At 30.5% G+C, this 21,539-nt stretch overlaps 2 protein-coding genes across 4 annotated transcripts in view; both read right to left on the bottom strand.

Moving 5' to 3' along the window:
* LOC100164471 overlaps positions 1-5,328 on the bottom strand; it is a 29,865-nt gene extending 24,537 nt beyond the window's left edge. The window contains exon 1 of one of the 2 annotated variants that reach the window (XM_001946964.5): positions 4,370-5,328. In XM_001946964.5, coding sequence (XP_001946999.2) covers positions 4,370-4,422 — 53 coding nt within the window. In that variant the 5' untranslated portion in view covers positions 4,423-5,328. The remainder of the gene's footprint in view (positions 1-4,369) is intronic. The other variant, XM_008191980.3, reaches the window with a different exon arrangement.
* A 266-nt stretch (positions 5,329-5,594) lies between these two features.
* On the bottom strand, positions 5,595-20,335 carry LOC100165812 (dnaJ homolog subfamily B member 6-like). 2 transcript variants are annotated; one of them, XM_008191966.3, is made up of 7 exons: positions 20,117-20,333; positions 7,801-7,905; positions 7,611-7,720; positions 7,182-7,286; positions 6,725-6,946; positions 6,436-6,649; positions 5,595-6,335 (listed from the first exon to the last, which is right to left on the bottom strand). In XM_008191966.3, exons 2-7 carry the CDS (start codon positions 7,866-7,868, stop codon positions 6,233-6,235), a joined length of 822 nt encoding a protein of 273 aa, XP_008190188.1. In that variant the 5' UTR covers positions 7,869-7,905; positions 20,117-20,333; the 3' UTR covers positions 5,595-6,232.
* Between the last annotated feature and the right edge of the window lie 1,204 nt (positions 20,336-21,539).

Here is a 21,539-nt window from a genome sequence, read left to right as displayed (position 1 = left end):
ATCGTCAGATGAACTTTCAACGAATTAGGTATATTGATAACGAAAGCCATGTTCCCGACTCAATATCACTGACGACGTCTCGTTTATCTAATTATAATAATATATATATGAATACGTCGTATAATATGATATATTATGATCATTGAGCTGATTACTATGATTAAAATAAACAAAATTAAGTATTATGCGTGTGACTATATGTTCATACACAACAATCAAGTGCCACTTTCTAATGTTCGCTATAATGACAAATAATAACCTCCCGTTTCATTATATAAATATTTGCGATGACTATGTAGTATGTAGCCATGTAGGTATAAAATGGCAACAAATACGAAATATTCACTTGTTCGTTGTCACAATGATTGGACCTATAAAAGCATCAACTCAAGCTCTACTAATTACAGTTCTAAATCTTTCGAACCTTCAATATAATTTAAACTTATCTGAGATAATTAAATATTGAAGCAATTAAATTCGAAAACAAAAATGAAACGTTTAAGTACGGAAAAATAATTACACGACTTTATAACATAACTAGGTATTATTTATTTATATTTTTTATAAATGTTTATAAAACAATTCCAATTTCATTATATAGTTTTTGTTATTACCTAAATTTGTTTGGAACTTTTAAAATAATTAAATTATAAAATAAAAAATTATAGCAATATTCTGCAATAAGAGAAAATCGAAATCAATGAAGAGTAGAACTGTAGATATAACTTATAAGTCATGTATCCCACCCTGAAATAGAGTTTCTTTTATTAAACACAATAAAAATAACATAAATATATAATATGTACGTTAAGCTAAATTGTCCTTGCTACCAATTTTATTGTTGATTATAGTTTAATTATAATTTATATTTGAATGCGATGATAAATAATGCAGATATAAATCACCGCATTCGAAATTCTAAAAACGAAATAAAAAATGTATATAGACTATATTAGTATTATAACTCGTATTATAATATATATAGATTTGTAATCTCTTGCGGAAACCACTGCTTCCTGCAGTCCTCTTAATAAAATAATGTACAGTCCAACCTTATAACTTTAGTTACCTATAAATTATAATACAATATTAAATTGAGTACACAATTTTTAAATTTCTATACTAAGATATTTACTATCTATCTATTTATATACGGAATAAATAGATACGATAAGTAGACGTGTTAAAATAAAACAAGCTGCCCGACATTCCTCCTGAAGAAATTATTTTTTTATAATTTAATTTAAAAACATATGACTCATTTTTGGCTATACAAATAATATAATATAATTACATATTGTAGTTATTGTTATTGCTAATTTCTGAAAATTATATATCCTACATTTTGAATTCAACCACTGGAGTTGTACATTTTATTAATTTTATTGTAGAATAGAGATAAGGTAGAAAAAAATGTAACAATAAATTATTTGTTCAATGAATATATTATATTTCAAATGGAAAAATGCAAGTGCAAAGTCAAACAAATAAATAAATAAATAATAACAATAAATAAACAAACAAACCGGTTTCCTTCGTCTCCAAAATCAAGTTAGATTCTTATATATATAGATAAGTATTATATGACATTTTTATTGAAAGAAGCCACCCATTGACGACCAATTTAAAATTAATTAGTAATTAATATAACTTAAAAATACTAAAAAAAATAATGCACATAACATAATTTTATTTTTGTCATTATAATATGGAATTATTATTTAATAAAAATGTTTAGTTGACCGGCCGTGTTCAATTAATAAAATAGACAAATATTCTATATGTTATCCGCCGGTGCAGGTTGCGTGACGATCCGGTCATTAAGATAAATACCGATAAATCCTAACTATCCGAACCTAGAGTAATTTTAAAAAATTATAAAAATGATAAACACATATTTTCAAACTTAAAATATATAAGTCATAGTCCAAATAGCAATGCATCATCAAACATCGAAAGTAACATAAATATCAAAAAACTCCTTAAAAACCACGAAATATGTAGGTAAGAAAAATTTCCTTTAAAATTCGCTACCTATATTAAAATAGTAGGCACTTGAAACGAATAACCTTGTAGTTTGGAAAGCATCGTGTTTGAACGTTAAAATAAAGATGCAAATAAAGTCCAAGCTTTAATTTTTACCATTGTAGCTTAAAAAAAAAAAAAAAAAAATGTTTTTATTAATTTAAAAGATTGCAACACCATTAGCTTTTTTAGGAGTCTCGGAGGGTTACCCAGCGAATGGTTTAGGGCTATACATTTTTAATAAGTGGATTGGAATGGTGAAGTAGTTTATTGTGGAATCACTTACAATTAACTTGCATTTAACCTCTATTCATGTACTGACATTATTCTGAGATCTTTATAAAGTATCTGATTTTAAATGAACAGAGGAGAATTTTAAGTTAATTTAAAAAAAGGAATATTTTGAAAATTCTGAATTATATTTAAGTTAGTTTTCTTAGCACTTTTTCATACCTAACTGAGAACCATGAGTCTATAATTAATTACTTTTTGTTTTACGATGTTACAGTTTAAAGTTTCAATAGGACTTGTCGGACTTGAGATAATTTAATCATTTAATGTTTTTTTAATTTGTATTTAGCTTCATAAATGACGTAGGAACAATATTGTAAGAACGTTTTCGCTGTGATAACAAACACGAGTGACTTGTTTTATTAAAGGTCAAATAATTTAATAATTATTATTAAGACATAAAGCTATAGACATAGTTGCTAGTGTGTAAAGATTATAGAATGAAAACTTAATAACTGCCAATATAATTGAATGGAATCAGTCGAAAAAAGACAAAGTTTAAAAAAGATTTGAACGGAATTTACTATATTTTATAATTTTTATTTTGGAGTATTAGGTGCAGAATTTTATAGTTTCGACTAAATATGTCGTAGGTACATTATAAATATTTTTCAGACGTATAAATTTGAAACACGTTCCGATTTTTGATCAACGGTGTCCAAAGTTCAAATTTTCAAGAGTAGTAAACCTAAATAGAATACAATTTCACGGTCCACTGAACTTTAACCACCCCCCCCTTCGCATCACATAAACAAAAATTGCTATAAGATAAACTCTCAAGAACTATATGTAGGTACCTAATATGCTGCAGTTATATATACATTTTGATGGAAATTTATGCGAGAAAAGAATTGTTCTATTCTATTCAGCCCTATAGTCAAATCGTAGACAAACTAACAACCAATGTATTTGGATTATGGATCTAGGTAGTTATGATATTTTAACGGCAATTTAAAAAAAACTGTGACGTCATTGCAAATTGTCTATGAGGGAGACGGGCTAGCTATATAATATATATATTATATAGCGAGGGCGCTATTATTTATCGAGCTGAGGAGCAAAAAACTGTGGGAGGGGGGGGGGGCGATGACGCCGGTTTTTCGTAGACGAGCGTCATATACTTCATATGATCAAACGATACTTAGGTACTTTTATCGTTTGAGTATAATGTATCGATAAAAAACAAATTTGTCGCCGTCACTAGCGTATGAGCGGCATACCTAATATATATATTATATTTTTATAGTGAGCATAGCAGCAACAGCAGCTGTCCAAACAATACTCTTTCCTCTCTCCGCGGTGCTCCCCACCCCACAAGGGTGGGAGGGTCGGTTCCTTGTACCATAACAATAATAATAATTAAAACTAGGTACGTTATTATTATTGTTTATTGGTAGGTACGGCGGGGGGCAGCAGTGTACATATTATATATATATATAGACATATAGTAAAGTTATTGTTATTACGATAACTTTACATATTACCTATATATTTTTTAAATAGGTATAATATTAATATACAGGGGCTAAATTGCAATAAAAAACTAGGACTGCCGAGTTTCCCAATTTTTTCAGTTAATCTTGTTTACACGCGATGAGAAATTTCACGACCCTTCCATATTCATCCCATCCCTTGCTTTAATAACAAAATAGCCACATAATATTTAATAGTGGCTTTGTACTGCAGCACCGTCATATTGATTTATCACAATATAAAGCGTGAACTAATTATAACTACCACAAACGGCATAGATGTCATGAAGGTGCTCATTTCAAAACAGGGGCTGCTGAGCACACCCAAGCTCCATCCGAATTGCGCTTACATTACTATATGCCTAATATATTCCGAACGACAACACTTTTTGACCGCCGTCTATACGCGCACACGTACTTAGATATATGTCCACTTTAGGTATACCCGACTTGATCATAATAAGCGGCGCATACCGCGCATACCGAGCATACCTTTTTTTTACGTGCGCTATATAGACGAAACGAAAAGAAGATATAAGATATAATATGTATATTTTATTATATATTATTATTATACTCACTCGTCGGAACCGCCTCCGCCGTCCTTTTGTTTTGACGAACAATAGTTTCCCATGTCGTCGCTACCGCCGGTTTCCGACCGCCGAAAACGCCGCGCTCGTGAAGCCCGGACCGCCGACTATTAACTCTACTAACGGCGACAACAACGACGCGACCGGCACCGTCGCCGACGCCGCCGTGAAATCGTCATCGTCATCGCCGTCACCACCGCCGCCGCCGGACCGACGGACGTAACGCGCGCGAATCCGTTTTCCCGCGGCGGCGCGAATAAATAAATCCCGAGAGACGCTACTCCGCGACAATTATTGTCGTTGTGATTATCAATGTGTCTTGCGGACGCAACTATAATGACATCACGCGGTCATAAATACTATAACAACAATGATAATACGACGACGACTATAATATTGTCATTTTACTAGGAACGCACTATAACAATAATAATATTACATAGCCGCTGCGTCGTCGTCGCGGTCGTACAACTACCGTGGCGCGCGGCGGCGTACAGTACGGGTACTATATTATATGGTATAGAAAATAATATAACAAAATACGCGCGCACGGGTTTTTCCACGGGATTGGAGAGCGCGCGCGCGCGCTCTCGGTCTTCCTCGTCTCGCCACCGTGAACGCAAGTGCGCGCGCGACAACACGCTGCGCGCCGCCGACGCCGTGACCAAGCGGACGAGAAAAAGATAAAAACGGTCCACGACGACGCTCGAAATAGACCGCTCCGCGCCGGCGACTACGTTGCCAAAACGCTACCGGAAGCGGAAAGACTGTAAGAGTTTCGACAACGGACCGTCGTAGCGATCAGACGTGTAGCTGGCGATAAAAGTGTACCTACGTCGCGAGAACAACGACGACATAATATTACGATCAAATTTAATAATCGCGTTCGACAAAATTTCATCCCGCGCGCGCGGTTTTTCCAGACGTTGCCCCTCCCACTAGAGAGACACGGTCTGCGTTCCGGAAAGTGTCGCGGTGGCCACCCCCCCGGCGGGGAGGCATTGATTATTTGATGACGACGACGACGACGTTGCCAAGTGTGTTTCACCACACAACCCCTAGCGCGACCCGCCCAAAGAGCTCGTATATACACACATTCGGCGGTGGGTTGTTTTAAACTGAATTTTTCGCGACGTTTACGCTACCACCCCATAGGCAACACTCGTTACCCAAAACAATACGAGTCAAAATTCAAAATAAATAATAATATATTAAATAAACACTTTAAATTATTTATTTATTTAATTATATTAATATTAATAATATAAGTACAATATTGGTGATACACCATAAAACAAGGTGTGTTCTCCTATTTAATTCATTCAGACAACACAATATAGGATGGTGAAACACTCTAATATTACTCTAGAATAATAAGAAAATTATTTTTATCTTTAAAAATTACATTCCATAATTATTTCATATAATAATAGTCATCGGGTGGTTGATTTAGTTTTAAATATTCAACACCGACCAACAATTAAATTAAATAATAATAATAATAATAATAATAATAATAATGATAAAATTACCAAAGCGCATAAAAATAGTGTAAGTCTTATTAATCAGTGGAGTCTGTAAATATTACGTGCTTTTAACAAATTAATTTGTATTTTCCTAATACAACATTTTGGACTATTCAAAAAACAAAATAATCAAATTAAAATATCAACTAGTATTACTTCAGGAGTTCAGAATATAAAATTAAGTTCTAATTTCTAACACATTTTATTATAAAAAAAATTTATTTTATTTTTATTTTCCCGTTATATTTATATATAAACACATCATTTTATGTATTCGCTTATTAATGGTTTTATAGTAGAGAATGAGGTGGGAGGAGAGGAGATCAAGCTAATGGCCGTACGCGATCGCTTGCGCCACACCGTTGATAGTCTTCGATTTGAGCATATCGTTTTCGTACGTTTCCACTGTTTCTGTGTTATTATCAGAAATCCTACAAACAAATTATTTTTAATGAATCAATTCTAAAATGTTTAGATAAAGTTAGCTGACATTAAAGCTTGTATAAATAATTAATCCTTGTAAGTACAAACCTTTTTGTGGTAATTTTTTTCCCATTTGAAAACCGGGTAGATATTGTTGTTCTTTTCATATTACCACCGCCATTAACGCTATGACTAGAATATCCATTATTTGCCATTGTGAACATATTATCAAACCCAGAACCAAAACCACCTCCAAAACCGCCAAATCCAAATGGATTCATCATTGAAGATATTTCCTGATGTCCATTGTTGAATCTTTGACCTAGAAAAACAATCATCAACAATATTCATCACATTTTTAGGAATAATAAATCAATATCAAACATTATGAATTTACCAGGGAATAGAAGATCTGTAACATCTGATGTGTTGAAAAATTCTTTGAACACATCTTCGGGATCTCTGAATGAAAAGCTAAAGAAACCAGGGCCAAAATCTTGGCCAAATGGATCGTAGTGACCTGGATGTCGTTGATTACTTCTGCGACGTCCACCATTTCCAGCACCACCGTTTATCAAACCATCTTTGCCATACTGGTTGTAAGTCTTACGTTTTTTATCTAACAAAAAAATCAATGAAATATAATAACCATTACAATCATGAAAATGTTAGTAGTAATGACAAAATATTATGTAAAAAATGATTATTCGCATTAAAAAAGCGCCACTTCTTATAGATTACATGCTCCAGCTCCAATAGTATTTTGAGGTTTAGTAAGGTTTAAAACTGGTACGGGTTACATATGAATGGCATATTAGATCAACACAACGTAAACTATAATTTAGGGATTCTACCGAAATAACGATGGAACGGGCTTTCAAAGAAGTTGTAGAAGAATGGTCTGGACGATGCGGACACTTTTCTTTTACGCTGTTCATCGTACAACTTTCGCTTTGCCTCTGTTAGACATATACACAATATATTTATATTTAAAGGCATAACCTATTTACTTTAACGAATATTATATACTCATTATTTTCTAAAATAATTTGTGATTTACAATTTTTAAGTCTATTCATCATTATGGTTCTTTGTGAAACAATTAGCTTTTAATTATTAGTGGTTGAAATAAATTACTTAAGTTAAGTTAAAGATATGTAGTTTTTTTTAATGTTTCTTTAAAAGCTAATGACCTCATCATATATATATATATATATTATATTACAGAGTAAATAGTAAATACATATTAAATATATCATAACAATATATTTCTTATTATATACCGTCAGATAAGACTTCATAGGCTTCTGATATTTCTTTAAACATTCGGTTTGCTTGTTCCTGATTTTCTGGATTTTTATCAGGATGCCATTTCAATGCTAATTTTCTGTAACTGAAAAACAAAAACAAGAAAAATGTAATTTACACACTATATATGCTTACAGTTTATATAGAGAAGTATAGAGTGCGTACGATTTTTTTATATCGTTAATCGAAGCGTTCGGAGTGACTTCCAGTATGGAATAATAATCTCCAGACATACTGTATAATATATTTTCTGGAACTTATGTGTATTTCCTAGAAAAAAAAAGTTTCAGTTAATTATGTCAAAAATATTCAAATCATTAATAAGTACAGTAGTGAGTGAATCATTACTGATGTGGCAGTATAGATTAGCGCTTAGTAGTGTCACACACACACACACACACACACACACACACACACACAATTTACCATTTTATTGTTGTGAAGTGATTTTATGGCGATACGGTTTCGATACACAATAAAAGTAATCATACTTGTTATTATATTGTATCTCCATGAACTCCCATGATAACGGTTTGTAAAAACTACTGAACTACGCGCGTTTTTTTTTTTTTAGGTACTTACAATAAAAAATTATATTATGTTTGTATATTTGAACTAACAAAATAATTACAATAAAATTATTAGTAAGCATGATAGCACAACAAAATTGACCTTGAAAATCTTAGAAGTGAAAATTTTCAAAGCCACATTCAATTATTTATAGAGGTCTTCTTTTCCTTTTCCTGATTATTGCGTGGTATTAATAGTATACAGAGATGTACAACTGCGCGAGTGAATTATGATTGACGAGAACCATTTGGATGAAAAGATTTGCCAACAGACCAGACGACAATATTATATGAGACCGATATAAATTCAAAACGAATAGAATATCTAGTTAGTTCACAGAGTAATCTTAATAAATATTTAATATAGATTTTAAAAAAATTAAGACCACCCAGTTTAAAGTTGACGAATTTAGTATATTTAAACATATATTTTTTTTATTACTCCCACTTGCAGATCTAAACATAATTATATGCTGTAGATATAAGTATATAAAGTACGCGACCTCTTTTATACATGTATATTGTATAAACTAATAAAAAATGTTTTGTTTGTAAAATAATTTAATAGTGTATTTATAATACCTACATTTAAATGTATAATAATATTAACTATATTTGTGAGTTGAATTTGAGAAGGTTTAACATTAAATAACAGTGGATTTGGGAGTATAAAATCATATAAATTAGGTAAAAACTGGACAACTTATTTCTTAAACTTGAATAACTCAAATCTCAAAAAGAATTACACTTATAGCTTACAAGAAATAAAAAATGTATCATAACAGTAAATAGGAATATAAAATATATACTTATATACATAATATAGGTCAGTACAGTTAGGTAAATGTTTAAAAAGTAAAAACGCAAGTATAAGAAATCAAAATATTAAAATATTATTGAAGTGTGTAAGAGAAATAATTTTTGAACACAATATTTTATATAGTACCGATCATAAGAATACGGTAATCAGCTAACATTATATAACATTACCAAAGTTTGAATATGACGTAATACAATGTAATGTTTGTGTGCATTATTAATATAATAATCTTTCTCTTCTTTTGAGAAAATTAAACTAATGGATCGAAAGTCAAAACTCTTTCGTGTTCCTCAGTAATTCACTATACACATCGGTATCGGTATCGATTTCTAAGACATAATAATATAAGGATATAAAACTAACTAAACACATCGAAATATGCTACATTGCTAGAAAATATATTATATTACACCTACGCTAACGCTGACGTTGAGGCGTTCTGCTTCTGCAATAGTTATTGAACAGATGTTCATAAAAATTACTGTAAATCAGTTTAAGCTAAGAGTAGATGATAACAATTTAAAAAAGTTAATGAAATTCTGTAAAAGTTACGTAGGGGTCCGAATGTCTAACATTCTGAATCTAGGTGAATCATGGGATCATGACGTGACACAAATCACACGTATAAGTACGGTATACGGTAAAACATATTATATGAACCATCTGCTGACTAATAATCGGATTTGGGAAATTGGTGAACTATTACAACACAAACAAGTTCGTGCAAGCTCGGATGAAGATCACGTAATATTTGGAAGCTTTATACCTAACAAAGTGGTTCATATTTTTCTACTTTTTTCTGATACTTTTTATTTTAGACATTACTGTCGGTACATAATTATTTGTTTTAATTGTTATACATATATTACGTATAAATGTGTACCGGTTTGGTTTAAGGAGATTGAAAGAGGTGATTAACTTACTGTGCAACATTAGGGATATTTAGATATTATGTTATATTTCCAACGTACCGTTTGATCTAGTAAAGCGATAAGAATTCTGAAAACAGATTTAGGTAAATAATTGTTCGTTATAAATAAATCTACTAGAAAACAACTTTCCAACATTTTTTATTTTTTTCCAAAATTTGAAATATCATCTCAAATATAATATAAAAAAATGTGGGGAAATCGCCTTCAAGTAACTTATCATGACCAATCTGTTTTCAGAATTCTTATCGCTTCACTGGATCAATCAATTTCTATACTAGACGCATAATCACCGCTTTCAATCCTCTGAAAAGGGTCTTCAATATAATTTGTTTTCTTCTTAAGATATCAAGATGCTACTTGTGCATTACGCGATATCGTGGCTGTGAGCGGTAAATAATTTGGCAAAATGCTACTACCCTAGTAGGCACTTCTCTGTATTTCACTCATTGTAGGGTACTGATTAAATTGTTGAAATTTAGTTATTATAAGTTATAAGTTACAAGTTTATAACATATTATTACAATATGATAAAAAAGTTATTAATATAAAAAACTGAAAAAATTAAAATAATTAAATATTCGTAAGTTTCTTAAAAATTAAAAATTTTTTACTTTTTGGAAAAAGTAAAAACAGAAAATATTATTGTCTATAATTATAACAGGTAATTTATACCTTAATAATTTCAATTATGACATCACAATGAGTGAAATACGGAGAGCTTTTTACTACAGTACATTCTACGTGTGTAGGGCGGATAATTTTTTTATGAAGCACCCTTTAATTGATAAATTTAACATGGATAATTATAAAATATGTTCTTTTCTATGAACACAAATAATGCGATAACGTGAATAATTAAAACGTGATTAAGACACCATCTTATTTAATTTCAATTGTAGTTTTAAAATGCACAAGTAACATGCCATAATAGTTTATTGTATATTGTTGTATAAGTAGTATGCTATAAGAATAAATTTACACTCAATCAAAACTTTGTAATGCTTTAAATAAATAACAACTTTTTGGCTAATAACAATTTACTACTAGGTAGCACAATATCACATATTATTATAATAGTGTAAAATATTATCATTTTCTTCTTTATGTTTCAAATATTTATTTTCAATTAAAAATGTAAAAACTATATAATTGTCTTAATAATTATTATAGATACGTTTAGATTTGAAAAAACCTTTATTCCTGGTAGACTATGGAACAAATTAACCATTAACGATATTCACCTATAGCGTGAATTGTGAATATTTACAGCTAATAAAAATACCTTCTGAACAGTATTTTGTAATTTAACGAAAATTAATCTAACTACCTATAAAGGGTTAACAATCCATTAAAACAAAATAATAGTTTTTTTCACTGGAATATCGCTGCAGGTGCCGTGTACGTACTACATAAAACATCAATCCTCCCAATACATTTTGTCATTATATTGATTAACTCACAGCATAGTACATAATATTATTTTACATAAATGGTAAAATCAGACGAATAGCGACATAAATACCATTTATCGTAGGTACAAATATTATGTGTGTAATACTATAATACTACGGTCCTCTTGAATCTCGATAGAACACGAATGAAAAATACATAGGTACCTACCTAGATAGATTAAATGCAGACATTTTATAATCAGATTTCAATGCAAACGAGAAATATTCGAATAATAGTTTCGGGCGATTTGGAAAGTTCAATAATCGAATGCCGCCACAATAAAACAAATACTAAAAGCCTACACGCGTCGGATCCACGCACCCGTCAACAAAATATATTATAATACCGTTTTCAGCATAAAATACGGGAAGTCATCGGATAAAAAACGATTGTACTACGGTCGATTGTTAAAAAGTACTTTATTTTAATATTAAGTCTGCACGTTGGACTATTATCACTGCATTTCCTATATATGCATTATATATTACATTATAATATGTACATATATTAAAATATATGCACGGCACACCGAACGTTTTCGAAAAATCTAACTAATGGTTTTTAGGTCAAGTAACATTTGTCACCTTCGTTCTCATTGTGCGATTCTTGACAGTGTAGGCAGAGAGGCGCGCGCGCACCAGATGCCGGCTGATTTGCTTCGGTAACACGACGAAGCCGTAGACGTATATAGGGGGGCGATTGCCCTGGGCGGAAATTTTTTTTGTCGGATATGTGTATATTCGTTTATATAATTATGTATCACTGTTTAGCCCTCGTTCATGATCCGAACTTCAATTAGTAATTATAAGACATTCATTTTTACAACATTAATATATTTTTGTTTAATTATTTCGTCTCTCTGAGTCGTATTGTATTACATCAGATTGTTGTTACATATGGAAATGTAGTGAACAATTGTTTATTCTTCTTCATTTTGTTGGGTGAAATGCACTTCACACAAATTTATTAGTTTTTACCGTAAAAAGTTAACGAGAATGGGAGGCGGCAGAAAAAAATTATCGCGACCACTCCTGCGGAACACGTCTCTGCAGCACGGAGACCCGAGTAAATCGTGACCCGGCATCGAATATTAGCGACGACGACATGACGACAACAACAACAATAATATTGTCGTGTCGCGTGTCGTCGCCCGCCGCCAAACATACAACGGAATTATACGTACCGACCGCATCGCGACAGTAATACAATACTACTTCACGTCATTGTATACACTATATTTTGTTTTACGTGTGCGTCGCTCAAGCACACGCCACATTATTATATTCCACGCTCGTCGTGTAGGAATCGGACACGCGAGTTTTTCCAGTCGCCAAACGCACACGCACGGGAAAAAACATACGTATATACCGATCAGTAGGTAGGTGTCGACGGCGGTGTTGGACAATGACCTTGCGGCGATCGCTTTCCCGTGTAACGCACACACCACGCGCTCGCTCGCTCATCACAAGCGATGAATCATAATACCTTGCCTAGCATTATACCGCACACGGCACATTAACCCACCTGTCCGCCGTAGCCGCGGGTAACCCGACCGTCACCCGTTGAGCGCCGCGCAAACATTACAGATTCGTATTATGATTATTGTAATGTATACATTATATTATGATTCAACCGACGATGATGATGATAATATATATAATAGTATTATACGTTTGCGGTGCAATCGTTTATATCGATATTTCGTAAGACACTGTCGCGTGACGAGAGAAAAAAAACGGAAATCTATATTATACGACGGCGACGCGGCGGTGCGTTGACCCCGGGAGCCCTGGGATCAATAGGGTGAGGTAGCCAGTTCCCCGCGGACTTAAGGGGCACTGCACATCACTAGTGATCGGTTGGACAAAGAGTCCAGACGCATTTCTTTTACTGTCGGACAAAAAGTCCCATAGCACCTACAATGAAGACATATCGTTCGATATAAAATATTAAGAATATATAGTCAAAATACAAGGTCAGAAAATAAAATACAATAGGTAGGTATATCGATCTGACGTTTATCGCATATTCGCGTGTAAAGCTGTGTATTTACCATTAGATTACCTATATATAGACTAGAATCAATATTCCTCGTATATATTACCAAAGTTATTCCCATTCTGCGTTCGACAATTAATAAATTTTTATGGGTAGGTATTTTTTTAGGAATTTATGTGAATGATTTTGGGTGGCGATTTGAGTGTGGCCGTAATATTATTTCAAAATATTGGTTGTCATTTTTTAAATGCCCATTGAAAACTAACTATTTAACATATGAAGGTAATTACTTTAAAATACTTCTTATATCGTTTTATTAAATTAATATTTTTTGAGCACTTATGCTGAAAAAATTATTCATCGGTGCCCTGAACGAGTATCATCGATCCATCATATTATGTATAGTAGGTAGGTACATGGATAGGACATATTCCGGGCTTATGTTCGGTTTCAGTGGAAGAGAGATTGACGACGATGGACATACGGTAGTTAGACGTATTCGGGTTGAAAAGAAATTCGAAAAACGAGATTCTCAATGAATATTATGCGAGAAACCGGTAAACGTCGTTATTATAGTTTATTATTATTATCTACCCGTGGCCGGGATTTCCACAGTCAACGAAAATCGTAATCATGTCTGTCGCACGCACATCACACACAAATACACAATAACTTGTAGCTACCTATACATGTATTAAATTTTGCACGTTTATGTGTCTGTATACAAAACGGACGTTCGCTTTCACCACATCAATCGCCGGCCGTATACGGTCTCAATATTATACATACATAGACACATAGTTTTCACGTACCCCTGAGGCGCGTGTGAAAAGAAATAATAATCGACAAACGGAATTCTCGGGTCGTCCGTCGTGAAATCGCAGAAGAATTGGCAGTTTCGTTAAGAAGGGCAATCCATTTTTTTGCGCGTTTTTTTTTAGTTGTCCGGTGTTTTTATTTTTCCAAAAATAAGAAAATATGTAAAAAAAGTTTTCAATTATAATACCTACAAAAACTTTTGAAAAACTAATGAAATTAAAAAAAAAAAAAAACCACTAAGTATTGAAAATAATAAAATATTTTGGATGATATAAATTGATTACAGCATTATAGAACCAAGAGAATCCAGAGCCCATTTACACGATCTACATAATATTATATTGTTATAGAGAAATCATCTGTACACGACTCCTCTTTGAGTTGCAATTTTTTTAGTTATAGATATCTTGATGACCAAAAAACTCGACTTGTACATTTTTCACAGGGAGCTACTGTTGTAACTTAATTTTTTTTCGATAGGTACAGAAGCTATTGGTTAACTCGAGCTGAATCGCTTTGAGCGTGCTCGGCCGGCGATACGGCCCCGTGACGAACAATAAACCGCGAGACTGCAAGAAACACCCGCCGCCGACTATAAGGACAACCACCTACACGGGTGTACAATATTATAAAAATCCACTCGACCGTGCACACACGCAAACGCCGAACACCGTTGGTCTTTGGCACACGACACCTTAAACGAGCCTCAACGCCATAATTATTGAATATCACAAACGCGTTTTATATTCTTGTTATTATGTTTGGTTTCTTGTCCCCGACTTCGAGCAAACATTACTGTCTCGACACACGACAATAATATTATTGTTATATTTCCATAGATATATACAACTAGATAGCCACCTCTTTCTTATCATCCAAGTCAGCCGCCATTTACAAAGCAGACAATGTTTACAAAATAATATTATGACAATATACATGTATATATAATTGTATATGAATATGAATAAATGTAAAATTCTTCAAAAGACTTCAACATTGGTCACAACTATAGTATAAAGACGGCTATCTAGTGATAGTATATATCTATGTATACTCCTACCCCTGTTGCATTGAATTAAGATTGGTGACAACATTAAACTTATAACTAATAAGAATCATGATATATTTTCTGCTTTTTAGTAGGTAGACATCTGGTAGCAGACAGGTTGGAACAGACAGAAACTATATTACACTACGTCACGTCTACATAGATAGTAGGTGCTACAAAAAAGTAAAACGTTTCCCCTATTGCTTAATAATGTACATGATAAAATATGTATATATATAGTTAAATAAGGGGAAAAAAGAAGTTTAGCATGACCATACATATTATAGGTTACTAAATGCATACTTTTCTTTGTATAAATTTAAATTATAAGCAATTTTTTTTTAAATATTTCGACCATTTTTACTTACACAGTACACTGTAAATAAATAATTATGTGTAGGCGTTCTATGCATAATATAGCATGTACATAACATAAGGGGTGGTAAAAATATGACGAAAACTAAGGAAATCATTGAAATTAAAGAAAACTGTATGCTGGGTAAAGATTCAACGTAAATCTTTATATATATAAATATAGTACACCATTACTAGAACGTCGCACACAACTTCGGCATTTAAAATAGATTTTCGGTTAAACGGTCTAGTCTACTCTCTAGTTATATTTGCCAAAATATCCATCAGCAAACCAATAATATATTATAAGAAGTACGTAGTTAGGTATGTGTAATTGTATATAAGTACCTATATTGTTATTTTTCGTGCACTATCTATTCTGAAATTCTCATGAAAATACCATCATTTTTATGACTTTTCGCATAACCGATAATCAATATTATAATATGTATATTATTATATTGCTTTATTGCCATTATTCCATGTACACAATATACGTAGTAATAAAATAAAAATAGTAATAATAATTATATTATATAGGTAAAAGAAATAAAATATTATTGTAAAGCAGCACGTTTATTCCACCTAGAGTGCAAAACAAGAGCGATAACTATTACCAACGTTAAAACCTAATAGAAGTTTATAAAATATGAATGTCGCCGGTGGTAATTGTAGTTTTAATACAACCAGCTGAAAAATAATTAATACGATTTTTTTAACGATATGACGAAATTGTGAAACAGAATATTAATACTTCACTGAAAAAAAATTCAAGGAAGTCTCCTTTTTGTTTTTAAATGACACTTTTCACGTTTATTTTTCAAGTTGTTAAGCATTATTTTATCTATTACCTATAATATAGTGTCTGTACCTACCATAAAATATTAAAATCTAAGACATGGAGATTTAAAAAATATAGTCTGATTTTCTGTCTGGTCCAGGTACTTAATAACATTAAACCTACAGAAAATAATATGATGACTAATAAATATATGATACTATATAAATAATATTACTATTGGTAAAACACACAAAGAATATAGGTACAATATTTCAATACAAATTATGATTGTATCAAGGACGTAATTAGAAGCTTTTTTTTAAACTAATACGTTCTTTTATTTTTTTTTGTATGATATCATATTCAATGTATATGGTATTCAAAATAATAATATTTTATCATTAAAATACTTGAACAATATAGCTAATACTATAATGGTGAGTTCCTCACAATATGACATAATATTGCTTCTCATGGATTGAAATGCAAATAGAATAATAGTGAAAGGATGATTAATATTTCATTAAACTAAGGTCAATAAGTAAATTAGAATTTTTTTACTATTACCTATTAAGTTGAATTACATTGTGACCTACCAAAGTCCAAAATGTATGTACATTACAATGTATAAAGCAATTTTTGACAGTTGATTAATAATATATTTACTTAAAAATATCTTTCCTGAGCATACAAAAATGGAAATATAGCCTTCAACTTGCTACTTATGGGCAACATGTGTAAGGTATTTAAATAATGTTTTCAATTGTTAAAAAAAAAAAAAACTACATGATAATTTATTTATTATTTCCTTGTAGGTAGAAGACATGATTTGCTGAGCTATACTGTTAAATAAAAATAGAGACAAGAAAATCTACATATAAGAAGTGATTTTTACAAGTATTTTATATATTTTAATTATATTTTTATGTTTTAATATTTATTTTTAAAATCACTTAAAGATAAATTAACTTATATTTTGTTTAAATAAAAGAATAATAAAATTCTAAACATATAGGTATTATCATGTATTTTTATTTTTATAAAACAACCAACAAATAATAATACTAACTACTTCAATATAGAATAAATAAACTATAGAAAATACTGATTATGAATATCAATTGGCAACATTATTTTCTCAATTGAATGCACATATTTCTATTAAGAAGTCTAAAAAAATGAGTGCAAAATAAAAATATTATAGGCATTGTAAATTGTTTTACTATAATAGATCAATCTAAGATTTTTGAAAGAAATTTTAAAATTGAACATACCTAAGTTAATAATGACTGTAAAAAACACATTTATTTTTTTATTTTACCCTATTTCAAAGTTCATTAACCGAAAAATGTTTGATACATACATTTTCGAGATAGGTACATTTAATTTTACCTGATTAATTATAAAAACTAAAAAGATAAATATAAGAATATACCATTTAATATATTTGTTAGTATTATTTTATAAAATTATAAAAAAAAAAAATCAATATTACTATTAATTTTACATAAAACTATATTAAATATAACCGAACGAAAAATATGGACAAATGTTTTTCTTAAATTATATTGAATAATTAGTTTACTTTAAAATGTATATAAATATTATGTTGATAAAATTAGTACAGAATTAAGTGAGAAAAGAAAAAAAAAAATCTTAACGAGAACAATTTTTTTTTTCTGTATAAGTGTAATATACTAATTATCTTTTTTGTGTCCTATCTATAAATATTAATAATTTAATTCAGAACCTAATAAAATTTCTATAAATAGGGACATGTGCCAGTAGAACTTCACGTCTATACAACACATAGGTTGCATATAGAAGAGTTAAATATATATCTATGTTTTGTTAACTTGGCCATTTATATATTTATAAAAACTAAAATAATAACAGTGAACTATTTTAATTTGATAACATTAAACAATACAAGTTAATTTGTAACAACTGGAGTCATTTATTAGTCATTATTCTTTAATATTTGATATTTAAATTAAAAAAATTATGAATAATATAAGTACAATATTTTAGCAATGCATTTTTTTTTAACTATCCATAATTACTTATGTGTTTGGGAATACATTTATAAATTTATTGACAAATTAATTTTAAACACAACTTAGCTAAACAAAATAAGTTAAACTTCAGTATATATATTAATATACCATTACCACCAAAAAATAAATAATGACCCTTCAAATGTATAAATTTAAATGTCGAAATATAAACATTTATTTCAACATTGAAAATTATTTATAAGTAGATAGGTATTATATTAAAAATTCATATTTTTAAATTTTTACCATAGGTAAACTCAAACATTGTTATATATATATTTTTTTTTTAATTAAGCTTGAGCCCGGAAAATTAGGCCATTAGCTATTTTGTTTGTAGGGGGGGGGAATGGTTGAAAACACGTTTTTATGTGTGGCAAGGATTTGCTACTAAAAATCCCGGGTGGTCACCCATCCGGGAACTAGCAACGCCGGCCGTTACATACTCTCAGTGCGTTCCCGCAGTTGAGTGCACGCACTGCGTTACACCAAACAACCATTGTTATATTGTACCCCCAGTGGTAAAACAAAAGTGGTCTTAAAGAAGCTATTGCTTCTCAATTTTTAAACATTTAGGAGTGGGTGGGTGCTCAATATATTTACTAAATAATAATAGTAAATAGTAATAATACGAATACTGCAGTGGCGATGAAGTTTTTAAAATGCGGTTAGACAATTTCAAAACTTTGCGGCTTTAATATATTGATATATATGTATATGATTTATTATAGAGGTAGCCTAATAAACATTTAAGTACTCACAATCATGGCTTAAATATACTCATGCTCATGATAAAGTTATGATGTAAATTAAATGTGGCCTAGCGGGCTATGGCTGATGTGAACGTGGAGTCCGGCACCATTGACAATAAGTATTTATTTATTATAAATTTTTAGTGGGTAGGTGGTGGGTCAATTTTATGTTAGTTTCACCACTGTATACGTCTATAGTCCATACTTTGTAATATTTAATTTTGATACCTAATTCATTTTAAAAATTTAAAAATGTATTTGAAATATCAATATAGGTATATGGTATATGAATAATTTTAATTTGGGTCTTGGTGTAAATACATTTTTCTCGACATTTTTACATTAAAATTTATAATTTCAATATTAGATACCCTAGAAACGAGTTAAACGTGTAACAACTTATACTTTTTAATTTGTATACAAAAATGAATAAGTTTTTTATAAAATTAATTATATTTAAATTTGCTAAGTATAATGAAGCAATTGGTAAAAATAAAATATAAATTTACTAAATGTTAATAATGTATTATTTTATTTTTGTACAATAAACTAAATTATAACTCTCAACCAAATTTAAATATATAAATTGTATAAAATCATGTTAAAATAAATTAATTTAATATAGGTACCTAACTAAAATCCAATTTTAGATGCCCTTGTGGGTGAACAGCAAGACATCAATGTAGTGTCAATAACACTATAGCAACCATTACAGTAAGTTCTTAGGACAATCTAAGAAGACCCACAATGCACCGAGCAACCATCAAATTTATTGAACAAACGAGCGAAAACTGACAATTTATACCTTATGGTAATTATTGTCTTGTGTGTTTGTATCATATACATCTACAAAGCAATAACTAAACGCCTTAAGTAAAACAAACAGATTAAACAAAACTTACCTATGTGCAGCTTAAAATTTCCCGAATAGAATACAAACGATTAAATCGTATTTATTCTTTGATGAAAAATCAATTACTTAACAAAAACTATTTATTAAGAAAACAATTTTGTAATTAATGTCAATTTCGACTGTTTGATTCACTTCTTGTTGCCCCGAGTACCGAGATAATGAACACCTCTCAGATAGTGAGCACAATAAAACATATGTTCACGTACTACAGGCTGTGGTATTACAACTCTGTACTCACACCAGCGTTGTGTTAAACTGAACAATGGTATGAGTGAAGTGAGGTACGGTTTAAACCATGTGGTTTTGTTTCAAAGAAGTTCTAAACATTTTCCCTCGCTCTTATCCGTCGTTCAAAAATAATATGTCGAATAATATTACAACAGCTGCAGCTATGACTGGGTGTTAAATGTCCTAAAAAGTTGTATAAGGCCTATAAAATCACAAAACTATACTATAAAAATTAATTTAATATACACTAGTATTCAACATATTTATTTTAAATGTATTCAAATTTTAAAGAGTTAAATTTATATTTATATTATCTGTTATAATTTATAATTTATAATATTCCTTTCAATATAATATCTCACTACCTACATTATTAAATTATATATGATAATTCATCACCTTAAAAAAAATTAGACAACTTAAAGCAGGACATTAAAGCATAACAAGTGCCACTTTTAAACATTCTTGATTTCAATCTAAATAAAAATGCCTCAGTTCAAAATATGAAATTAAATATTGAGGATTTTCTTGATAATATACTTAATTGACCAATCGGGAATATAGCGGCATGACAATATCCCTCAAACATTTTTTAAATCATTCAAGTTGCCCTTAAGAAAACCATTTCATTATTTATACAATTGTCGGTTGCTAGTGGAGTCTTCCTCGAGTTGTCTTTTATTACATCAATTTTTAAATTAGGTGATATAATACCCTTCTAAACTTATAATAGGTATTATTATATTTATTGTAAGATCGTCTAATAACTAATAGCCCATTCCAGCATGGTTTTCAATCGAAGCCTATTATTCAATTTTTACAAATCCTTTGTCTTACCTAGTGATGATCAAAACAAGACCAAGACTTTCAAAATCTTGGTCTTGGTCTTAGTCTTGTAGACTCAGTCTTGGTCTTGGTCTTGGTCTTGCGCAAGACTCTTGCAAGACTCTTGCTATTTTCACAAAATATATAAAAATAAAAAATAAATACCTGTTATAGCTGTGTGTAGGTTTTTTGCTATGATCTCTAAGATGAAACTTAGTCCAATATATTACATAGTATATTCATAAATCAAACATTAACATAAAACAAGTCAAACAATTTAATTTTTATTATACTCGTTTAGAACTTTGCATTTTAATTATGCTTATATTATATTACTTGTACGAATCAATTTACCAGCA

The sequence above is a fragment of the Acyrthosiphon pisum genome, chromosome A2 (genome assembly GCF_005508785.2).
Source record: "Acyrthosiphon pisum isolate AL4f chromosome A2, pea_aphid_22Mar2018_4r6ur, whole genome shotgun sequence".
NCBI classification, from domain to species: Eukaryota; Metazoa; Arthropoda; class Insecta; order Hemiptera; family Aphididae; genus Acyrthosiphon; species Acyrthosiphon pisum.
The sequence above is the reverse complement of the archived record's forward strand: the minus strand, read 5'-3'. Positions and strand labels throughout refer to the sequence as shown.